Source organism: Elephas maximus, chromosome 1 (assembly GCF_024166365.1).
Source record: "Elephas maximus indicus isolate mEleMax1 chromosome 1, mEleMax1 primary haplotype, whole genome shotgun sequence".
Lineage (NCBI taxonomy): Eukaryota > Metazoa > Chordata > Mammalia > Proboscidea > Elephantidae > Elephas > Elephas maximus.
The window spans coordinates 235,764,177-235,776,122 of record NC_064819.1 but is presented as its reverse complement, the minus strand read 5'-3'; the positions used below and the strand labels follow the sequence as shown (position 1 = coordinate 235,776,122).

General features: G+C 37.2%; 1 protein-coding gene across 8 annotated transcripts in view; it reads right to left on the bottom strand.

Moving 5' to 3' along the window:
• Positions 1–224: 224 nt before the first annotated feature.
• The window catches only part of QKI (QKI, KH domain containing RNA binding), a 154,554-nt gene continuing 142,832 nt past the window's right edge, over positions 225–11,946 (bottom strand). Inside the window, exons 5-8 of one of the 8 annotated variants that reach the window (XM_049853116.1) lie at positions 11,853–11,940; positions 10,210–10,509; positions 7,262–7,336; positions 225–3,311 (exon numbers count right to left, since the gene is read on the bottom strand). In XM_049853116.1, coding sequence (XP_049709073.1) covers positions 3,295–3,311; positions 7,262–7,336; positions 10,210–10,509; positions 11,853–11,940 — 480 coding nt within the window. In that variant the 3' untranslated portion in view covers positions 225–3,294. The other 7 variants (XR_007513132.1, XM_049853293.1, XM_049853036.1 and 4 more) reach the window with 7 other exon arrangements.

The window sequence follows — 11,946 nt, the reverse complement described above, 5'->3', positions numbered from 1 at the left end:
CACCTACCCCGCAAGGTCAAAGGCCAGAACAACCGAAGCCATTTGAACAGTGGTGTGCGGAACTGTCAGCTGACGAACAACACAGAAACAAGTCACGCTAGGTTATCTGTGGTCACGTTCTTCAGGGTTAGTCCAGTAACTCAAGACTTTACATTCTTTTGTCTTTATTTGTTTATTTTAATTAAACATGTAAAGGTTAATAAACAGACACAGTCCAGAGTTAGTAGGTTGGTATTATAACATTTATTAAAATAATGCTATGGGTTAATAGAAACAGCAAAGAACCAAAGAATTAAAATGCAAGCTATGTAAAATCCCAACTAAAACCCAAAAGTGTCTAATGTATTCATTCATTAGCTAACTAAAAGCCCAGGAAAGACAAGACACCCAATATAATAAAGTACTGCAAAACAATGGGCAATTTTCAGTTATCAAAATTGTGGATTTTGCATTTTGTATCCTTTTCTCAATCAAGAAAAAAATTTTTTTGAATGTTATATAACATACATATAAAACAAGATAGAAAAATACATTATAAACTTGTAACAATGGCTGTAAATACATTATCTTACATGTTTCTCATAGGCAATAGGTTGGTTATGGTACATACAGAGCATGAAACTACTAAGATAATAAAGAATAGACGAAATACATGTCAGCTGTACGGTAACATACAAGCGACACTCCCACCTACCCACTCTAAAAAAATTACATAATACTGTCAGAAAAAAAATCTTAAAAACTACATATTTTAATAAGAAATAAATTCAATAAAGAATGATAATACTGAGAACCAAGGCATTCAAAAGTCATGCTTTTTTTTTTTTCAGTTGATCCAAAAGTTTGTCAACTAAGTTTTCAAAAGTTTGTTCAGAGCCAACATTACTCATAAATGTCAAACATTTATTTCATACATTTACTTTCTTCCCAATAAAAGACCTTTGACAAACATCTAAAATACCCAGGTATAACATAGTTGAGATGAAACTGGATCAAATACTGGTATATCCTCTTTAACAACTATCACCTCAAGTGTTTTGAGTGTCGCGAATTTATTCAACCAACCAAACAAAAATCAAAATGGCACAGCATATATTGTAATAAATCAAAACAACTGTATGTGTAACAGGAAGACAAAGCAGTGGCACGCTAAACCAAAGCTAGCTGAGTGCAACACCATGAATGTCTATTGCATAGTAAATAAACTGAAAACGGTTTCCAAGTGAGACAAGATGGCTGAGGTCACCACGCACGGAGGTGCTCACTGAGCTGACTGCCGACCTTTGACCTTGAAGCTGTGAAGGTATGGAAGAGGGACCGAGTTGATAAGCTAGGCAGCCACTGTCACTTGAGATTTGCCATGTCTGGTACTGAGCAGTTAATGATCATCAACTCAAGTATTTAGGTGTAGGCGTTACGCACATTAAATGGCTTCAACTACAATACCGACTCTTTCAACTTCATGAGAAAGTGGACGCTTAAACGGAAATGTAGTTGATCCTTTACATGCAAAATGATGCTGGTTTTTCACATCCTTTTAAGTTAAAAAAGAAAAGAAAAAAAAAGGGGGTGTGTGTTGGTTAAGACCAGCAAAGAGATGGACTATACCAGTCATCTGGTATGGTACAAAGAAGTCTGATTAAATTTGGGTCATTTAAAAACATTCTTTTTCAGAATGATGGTCACAAAGATTCATTTTTGTGAAGAGGTTGGCCACAGTATACTATTATCTCCAACTAATAAAAAAATCCAACGTACCCCCCTTTTCCAAATAAAATAAAGCTCTAATTTTGTCTGTAAACTGATGTTCAGTTTAAACAAAAAAAATCACACGTAATTTTTATCTCAGCATCCTTTGGGCTTACAGTGAAGACTATAATAACCAAAAGTACTCAGTTATGATTTCACAAGAATGATGTTTTAAAACTTACTAGTCAAGCATTAGAAAAGTTATCAAATATTTTCACAGTATCAGATTTGGCAAATTTGCATCAAGGTAATGTGGCCCGAATCGTCCAATTCAAGCCATCAACTCCTGCCTCCCTCCCTCCCTCCCACCTTGTCCTCACACTCTGGGCGACTGAGCCACGGGCACTGACTGCATTCCAAGGGAGGAGCTGCTCTCACGAGACACTGACTGAATGACCATGAAGGAAAATAAGGCACTTTCTTTTCTTTAGACTTATTCCAATACTTAAAAAATAAAAAAGAAAGACAAAAAGGCTCTTTTGGTCTTTTGTTTCTTGACAACCACCAGAAAAAATCATTTAATGAAATAAAGGGTTTCTTTGTTCTTTTTTCTTTTTTTATAACACTTGAAAGTATAAAATGCTACATTTCCAAAAATATATATATTTTTTCTGCACCAGCACCCTTGTATAGTAAAAGTATCTACTTTTGTTCATTTGTTTCAATGCACTACACTTTATCTACAACCTCATTACATGTATACAGCAAGTAGGCAAGCATGGCTTTACATCCTCAACGAGCTTTTCTGTACAGGGAGGTTCAAAAAACATCGCAAGGGTCTGCCCAGGACTGTGACACATTATGCATGTACCTTGTTCTCACACACTTTTTAAGGAGGTGTAGAAGAAGGGGTCAGTAATTTTAACTCAGTTACTTTTTTTAAAAAATAGTGTTGCAGTTTTGTTCTTTGTATTACTTTTTAAAATTCCTCGTGAACTGTTCTCTCATGGCACACTTTCCTCTAACACTTCAAATTTTGGCAGGCAATGTAAAAAAGGCGGCAACGTCTGCCCTCTGAGGGCACTGTAGTGACTAAGAGCATGTCAAATTTTGAATACTTTTGAGATTGCTTCACCAATGACATCCCTGACCAAAGGAGCATGCATGATGCGTCACCACACAGTACATTCAGAGAGAGCTGGGACTCCACTAGAGAAGGAAGGCTCCGGAAGTCTCTCACAGTAACTGCCTGTCACTGAGTGGCTGAAGACCATCTGTCTCCCCTCTAAGTGAGGCCTCTTACCGTTCGCTTGGGGTGGGGTATGGAAGGTGACCAGTGCTGTGGGATGAGTTGGGCCTTATTGCTTTACTACTATTCAGTGCAGGTTCTAGAACCGCTTTCACCCAAACAGGAAAAAAAAGCTGATTTGGAGGACAACAATTTCTTTGTCTTTTGTTTGGTTAGATGGTGAGACGAACGGACAAGTGCCTCAGCTCGCTGCGCTGACGACAGGCAAGCAAAGGCGATTACCAGTTAACTGATCAGCAGGCAGGCATGGTCAGGTCATCATTGGGTGAAGAGTTCAGAGGTCAGAAGGTCATAGGTTAGTTGCCGGTGGCGGCTGGGTGGTTAGAAACAAAAAACAAAACAAAAAAAGAAAGAAAAGATAGAGAAGAGATTAGTTTCAGCTAGTGACGGCTTAATGACAACATGAAAAACTAATCACAACTAATAAAAAAAAGCATGTTTAATTCTGACAAACTGATTTGACACCATCTACAGAATACAATGAAAATCATGACAATTTCATATCATGATTTGAACAAATGAAGGAGAGCCCACTCCGCCCCCTCCAAAATAAATAAAACAAAACAAAAAACTGGTTAACAGGAAAAATAGAAATAAAATATAACTAACAACTAATAGTTAGTAGCAGTCAATGGAAGAAACTGGAAACAACAACAATGAGTAGGTCTGGGGTACAGACCCCTGAAACAGTCAGCGCGGTTACTGGTGTCTGACTGCTATTAAGCATTAGTATTCTCTCCGATGCAAGCACTGAAGCAACTATTAATGATGGTGTGGTTATTAATAACTGATGACTAACAGACATGAGTCTAAGGAAATTTAAATTTCTATCAGCACTCTGGTTCAACATAGACTCTGGGCCGAACAAGGTTTCTTTTGTTCAATAAACGTTTATTGCTTTTTCAATTATTCTATTTACAAACAACATGGAACTTCTTGGCCTCATGATACAGAGCACACTCAACTGTGGTCTAGCAGTGTAGCAACATCATGGGAACCAGAAAAAGGCCAGGCCTTCTGCTCTAGCCAACACTTTCCAGTTGAAATACTATTTTACACATATAGAACACTTATAAAATGCACTTGCATGTAAACACTGTAAAATCCTGCCATTTAAAATTCTATACTCAAAAAGCTCTAAGTACATCAAAAAATAGAAGAAATTTCTAATTGAGACCAATAAGGCATTTGGAAACTACAAACAGCTTTCTTTATTCAATCTCAAAGCTAATACTCTGCAAATACAATAAAATCTGACACTTCATATACATTCCTGCTTTATCATTTTATATTTTAAAAGAAGCCACCTGTAAATACTATTTTCTTTTGCAAAACAACAGAACAAAAATAAAATAAAATAAAAAAATTACAGTAAAACATAAAGTAGTTCTCAAGTGGAAAAGTCACCATCCCCAAAGTCTTTGTGTCGTTCCTTCCTTATTCCGCCTCTACCACCTTCTGCTCCACCAACCTTGGTCCACTTAACAGTAGTATGATTTTTAAGACTCATTCAACAGCTTAATTATTTCTACTATATTCTGAGGTTTCATAGATTTCTTGTACTGTTGCCACTGTGACTAAGGCAGAGGAGATGTGAATGAAAGGGTGCTCAGGGCAAAGTTAGATTCTGTGCCACTCTACACAGCAACACCCAGGCGGGGTCACGTTTGCAGAGTTCACATGATCTCTATAATGGACTGATTAGCCTTCACAGAATAAAACGGCTCTCTACAGTCTATCATTTAGGATACTCTATAAATACTACAAAAATACGGCATCTTCAATGTAACCAAATCTTCCCTGAATTTCTTAAAAATCAGTGGACTTTTATTTAAAATAAAAACTGCTGTTTCAAAATCAAAAAAGCAAATAAATATTTAACATGGTATAACCATGCCACTTCACAGGTACTCCAGAAATACAGAACCTTAAAGCATTTTTGAAATTATTTTAAATTTTGATTAAAATGGTATTATATTTCTTAGACAAATTATGTAAGCAATGGTTTTTGTAAAGTTGTTATTCAGGAACTGATTTTATGGGCGTGTGGAATATATAAACAATGCCAACCACCATTTATACATCCCACGACACTAAGAACACATCCTCTGCCAAGCCCTGGCCCCTACAGGACACACGTGTCAGCCGTGCAAAACCGTGCAGCTTGTTACAGCTAAAAAGTCCGCTGGTTGTTTATAAACTTCCAATTGAGCTCTGAAATACGTGTAGAGGTGCTTTTATGTTTAGTAAAGAGCTAGGTATATGTCAACCATGCGCCATAGTCTAAATGCTCATATAAAGTCACATGGTTATATGTTCAAGGGCTGAGTTTCCTTGCTGTAAATGAATGTTTATATTAATTTTTTCTTCAAAAGATTAAAAACAAAGCAAAAGAAAAAAAAAAACCCTCAAAAAATAGAGAACACAGTAGTATCATAATAAAATAATTTAAGTGAAGGACTTCAGACATCTCCCTTAGACCCAATGGGTACATACAGTGAGACTAACAGCAGTACAAGTATTCTGTTATTTAAAAAACAACAACAACAACAACAACACCATTTCGGTTTGCTGACATTGCATTTTGAATAAAAACAGTGACAGACTAATGAGAACATGGAAGTACAAAAGAGCCAAGCATGGAATGTGTTATCATTTTCCAAATACAGTAAAATCTTCCTCCAATATTCTCAACCATTTCAAGGCACAGGGGTACTCAGTAGGCCAGTAATTACTGTGTAAAGGTAAAATTATGAGAAATTGCCTAAAAGGGTGGGGGGGGGGGGGTGTAGGGGACATACAGGGAAAGGTTAACAGAATAAAAATCACCGTAAAACACTCTTTAAAACTATTTTAGACATTTGCAATATGAATAAAGCTTCAAATTATTCATGAAATTATCCAGTTTAAGCCTAATGAGACTTTTTTTTTTTTTTTTTAATTTCTCTCTTCCCTAGGGAACTTGCTCTGCTGCTGCAAGGATGGTATATAACACACTTAAAAGGAGTAATTGTATCTTGAGGTTTATTTTGTTCTTTGAATAATCACTACAAGTAAGGTACGTATTAGTTGGAAGTCTCCAAGGCTCTTTAATTACGTTTGATGCATGGTGTGTAAATGCTGCCTTTGGGAAGGCCTTATATGTCTGATGTGGACAACAGCTGTGCCCGATATTTACCACCAGTTTTTAAGGTTACAATGTAAAGCAGGCACAAAGTTCAGAGAAGATGATACGATCGGAGTGTGAATCCTACCACTTCTTTCCTACCAACATGAGAGACCTTCATCAATGTAATTAGTAAAATGTGCAGTATCATAGAAGCTTATAAAGAGCTCTTTTCTACCTTGCTTGGGATTCCTATCTTGCCATGAAAAAACTTAGAAAGCAATTCAATGTCAATAAACCGAAAATATCACTCCTCAAAAAACTTAATAATTTATAAAAGAGTCCAAGGGTATATATAGGACACAAATTATAAACGGTAAAAAGGAGAAAAATGAAGACTTATTTTCCAGTCACAGGTTAGTCCAAAAAGATATACGATAACAGCTGGATCTCATACCACCACAGAACTTCAAGAGATAATTTACCTTCAGATAATATAGTTTAGCAGCAAATGACAAACATCGGAGGATCCATTTTGGCAAGAGAAACGTAATAGAAGGGACTTGATTTTCTGATTTATAAAAAAACCCAACCAATCCCAGTCATCTTCACAGGCCTGGCTTTGCTGACGTCAGCTGAGTACCTGACATGCACACCCTCAGGCGCATACTGCGGCCTAAGTATTGTACAGGAAAATGAAGCCAAATCTTCAGTTTTCTCCAAAAGTACACAGGAGGCATACATTCCTTTACTTCTCTCATTAAAGCACCATCCGCTCAATTTGTTTTGCAAAACCAACCAGAAGTTTTACAACAATTAAAAGGTAAATTTTAGCAAATGTCATTACTGAAAAATAACTGGGGCAACATCACATTTTCTCAGCTCCCCAAACTGACTAATGTATGTTTTAGTGGGAATAAACCATAGTATGTCCTAACACAGAATTTATTCAGTTAAAATATGAAGTGAGCAAAACCAAAAATTGGAAACGAACACCCAACCCTTAAATCTCTCAATCCTAACAAATGAATTTAGAAAAAGAAAAGAGACGGTGTGCAGGTAAGCAGTTATTGCATGTTTCCATCAGGTGTGGTGTTGCAAATTTGACGGACCCCCAGCGCATGTCTTACAAACGAGAACTGCAGAACTACACTGACCTCGGTCTGCGGTCACAATCCTTTGGTAAGGATGGACGCGCATATCGTGCCTCCGAACTTTAGTAGCCACCGCACCTAGTTAAACCGCAATTACCAAGACAAAGTTAGAAACATTCACAAGGGAAAAAACAAAACAAAAAACATTAACAGCAGGTTTATCAAAATGGATTTCAAATGTTCATTTACTACAAAAGTTTGTTTTAAGAAACACGTTAAGGCACAGTAGTTTTAAACTTAACCATACTATGTCGCGTATATATGCATCTATTAATATTGCATTCATTTCAAACATCCTGGCCTTAACCCATTTCGTCCACTCATTTACAATCCCAGGTTACAGGGTGCCGTGACCTCTACAGACCCATTTAAGCTTTACTAGTCACATATTCACTGAAGTGCCTTTCTTGCAGCAGGCCTACTTGAATGATGCCACGTTCAATACTGACAATTGTTTGCTAACCTTAAGACCACTTCCAGAGTTCATCACTTACAAAGGTTTAAAAGCAATTCTTAAAGCCTACAGATCGTGGTTTTACACTCTGCGTCAATGAGCATGAACTGCAATGAATTAGGTGATTAGTAAAGCAAACAGTGTAGTACACTTAGCAGTCAGTATACTACTATACACTCCTTTATAAATTACAGTTACTGTGTCATGTTGCAGACTAAACCAAATTAATCACATAATTTTACTTTATATCTATGTGCAAAAAGTGCAAGTAAGTCACTGACTGCTAGGCTAAGCTTTTTTTTCCCCCGGAGGCTGCTGAGACTAAGCATTTGTTAAATTCAGATCTGATGAGGGTTCAGTTAAGACCGTTCTTGAATTCTTAGCCTTTCGTTGGGAAAGCCATACCTAAAGATAAAAGGAAGGGAATTAAAAATTAGTCACCAGTGAAGACTTGACGCTGATACCAATCTCCTCACTACTACCAACACACATGTCTGCGGCTGTCTTCAAGGGCACTGCTTGTTTTAATGTGATTTAATGTGAGAATTGACATAGAGCATGCATGTTATCTGTGTGCAAGTTTATTGTAACTTAGCAGTTTAAAATAATTTTCTCAGTTTTCCAAGTGGTCAATGTCACAGTTGACTGCTTAGGTGGCAAAGCGAGAATTTAAATCAAATCATCATTTTCTGTTTTCATTTAGTGCTCATTATTATCCACCTTATGCGTGCCAATTTGGTATCCACACATTTTGCTTTTAATTTTGTCAGTCTAATAATTAGGCTTTTATTAAAAAAAAAAAAAAAACTTCTCAACAAAACAAAAACCACATTGCTTTAAAATGAGACATTTTGCTGCAGTGCCTGTCTCTGTCTCTAAGCAGGAAACTCCCCGCGCCCCTCTTCACTGTCCTACACTGTCACCAGGGAGATCTGGCCCACAGAGGCCACAACCCGCAGGGTGGCCCAGTCCTGAAACTCCTCAGCAACAGATGCTGTGGGTGCAGCAGAGAGGAGTTCTCGGGGGGAAGGAGCATGCGGGGGTCACAGGACAGAGTATTAATAGGAAAGAAACACTTACAAAGGTTATATGTTACATGTTATTTAAAAAAAAAAATGCTTCAAGAATGTGCAACAGAAACAAGCCTCTCCTAGACAGTTCTGTGGTGTAACTCTGACCTGTCATCACTTCGTACAATGATTTAGTGGTGAACGGAAAACATGTACAATAAAACGTATTTGTTCATAAAACAAAAGGCTCCTGAGTGCATGCATACACACAGATAACATACAGAGCATCGTGGCTTTATTGAATTCAACAATGGATTTTTGAGTTTATATCTTAGTGTCCACGTTCATTAAAGACTTTCAAATATTTTATAAATCAGTATTAATGCTGGAAAAAAAAAAAAAATCAACGTCCTAAAAGTAAACAGCATGCATGCAGCACCAAGGTCATATACAATTCAGAAAAAAACAATTATTCGGATTCTGTCTGGTGAAACAAAGGGGCTGCACTGAACAGTGTGTTCCACATTGACTGGTCGTGTTTTACGGCTGCTGTATTCTAGTCCTTCATCCCGCAAGTCAATGGGCTGAAATATCAGGCATGACTGGCATTTCAATCCACTCTATAAAAAAAAGGCATTAGTAATGTCTTCGAGCACACCACTTTTTGTTCATGTATTGCAATTCTTAACTAAGCGTTTACAGTATGACCTTCATTTCTGCCTAAAGTGTGACTCTGCATCCAGCGTCTTGGGTTGACTCATCAATCATGGACTGTACTATCGACATTCAGAGCGTCTAAGTCTAGTACTAACTAGAGTTTCAGAAGAGAAAAAGTGAAGAAATGTTCACAGTAATTTAAGTTTTATAAAGACTTCAAAATGCTTTCACACAGAATTTTAAAATTTAGCCAGCAATTAAATAAATCTCAAAAACAAAGAAATCTAAATTTGGGTAGTGGTGGTGATGGGCAAAGGAGCCCTGGTGATGCAGTAATTAAAGCGCTCAGCCGCCAAGTTCTCTTGTTCTTTTTGTTTTGGTTGGCGGTTCGAACCCACCAGTGGCTCCTCAGGAGAAAGATGTGGCAGTCTGCTTCTGTTAAGATTACAGCCTCAGAAACCCTATGGGGCAACTCTATCTTATAGGGACATTATGAGTCAGAACTGACTCAACGGCAGTGGGTTTGGTTTGTTTTTTTCAGTGATAGGGTGATGGGGATGTGGGGAAGACCTAAAACTCAGAATGACCTTAGTAATGGCAAATGAGGAAATTTACCCAGACATACAACAACGTGAATTTGAACAAATTTAAGGTACAATTATTAAAAAGAGTAAACTCTTTGGGAGTTTGAGAAAAAGCAAAATTCAAGTGTCAGTCTTTCCTCATGGAAATTTGTCTTGCCTCTTTATATGTGATATGATCATTTCAATGTCTAGGGCAGCAAAAACTATGAAGGGATGTCTCTTAACCATGTAGGGAGAATAACTTACCTAACACACCACTAGGTTCAATAGGATACTCAAGAATCGATGTAGCTGGTGCCAACGTGTAGGGGTACTCGTAGGGCGTGTAAATTAAACCAGCTTCAGGTCCTGGAGGGACGATTGCAGCAGTTGGGTGAGGAGTTCCGTTTGGCATGACAGCGGTCTGTATTTGTCTGATCAAAGGCATTATGGTAGGGCCAGCTGGCGTCGGGGTACGCAGGGCAGCTGGTGGGAGGACAGGCGCAGGGCCAGTAATAATCCTTGGAGCAGCCTGGGCTGTTGCTGCAAGAGAAAAGGCAAGGGCTGCTACAGTAAGCAAAGAAATTTAGAAGGAAGTACAGAGATAGCAGTGTAAACACGGAAAAATGAGAGGGCAGTAGGAAAAAAGAAAGGGAAAAGCAGGAAGGAAGAAAAACAAAAGGAAATCATTAGTACATGCGCTGATCACACAAAAATGCCAAAGCACACCAAATGCAAATGGCTTCCCTCTCCCAGTGTGATTAAAGAATAAATGTGCACAACTTAAAAAGCCATTGTAAGAAAATGAACGAGATCATTAAAATAGATTGCATTTAGTCCACATATTGGATACATCTATGTTTTTAAGATTTCATGAGACTAAGATGCATGCAGAAGCAAGAAAACACTTGCACTGAAAGTTGTTAAAAAAAAATTTGTAATCGGAGTCCACAGAAACACAGTTCTGGCATAATTCTAAACAGAAGCCTCAGTTTCAAATCAGAGAAAAAAATTTTCATTGTATTAAGTTAGTCAAGTAATCACTAAAAGTATATGTAAATTTCGGGCATATTTAGGAATTCTTCAAAGAAAACGAAAAGACAAAAAATATTACCCTCCTAAATACATGACTTTTAATGACATGCTCAATTCTCATGAGGAAATTAAAATCAACCATTTATAAAGCAACCACTCCTAAACCTACTGCGCGTTGCCTTCAGTTTGGAAAGTTGGCTGGGACTTTAAAATTCTATTTCTCTAAAACATTAGTTAATTTTAATATAATGATAGTATGTTTATATAAATGACATGTTATAGTTTACATTGTCTCAAAATATACATTTCATGTTATTCTATTTTAAACTAAAAAAAAACTAATGCTCTTACAGCTTCTGAAAACATACTCAAATGTGTAAAAACAGGAATCTGTAATCTCTGTGAACTCATACATGAAATCAACAGGGAAAAAATACTGTTGGGAAAACATGCCAAGCAAGGTGAAAAGACAGAATTTAACAAAAAGACAATTTCATTCAGATAAATTTGACTGTATGTTCCAAATTAGGTTTTTTTTTTTTAAGAAAAGCTTTCAAAATTTTCCGTCTTGTGCATAAATTTAACAAAATAAGCTGAGAGTCTTAAATATTCAGTAGATAACAGAACACAAAATTTCTGGCAACTCTTGAATTTACAGTTGAAATTTCACTGAAAGTATACAAGTTACAAAACCCAAAGCTTAGATATGCTGGCATATAATAAAATTGATAAGAGTATGCTTGGTTATCAAGGGACACAATTACTTCAACTCTTCCTACGGGTTTAACTGTTCACGAGCTGTGCTGCGAAAAGGAGAAGGGTCTGCAGACGAGAGCTGGCACGCCAGCAACACTGGGCCTCAGTCTTGTTCTTACGTGATTTAATGTTGGCGTCTCGGTAAGTGCCATTCAGAATCGCAAGTTCCATCAGCTGCATCTTCTTAAGGCTGTCTTCTCCTTCCGCCTACAT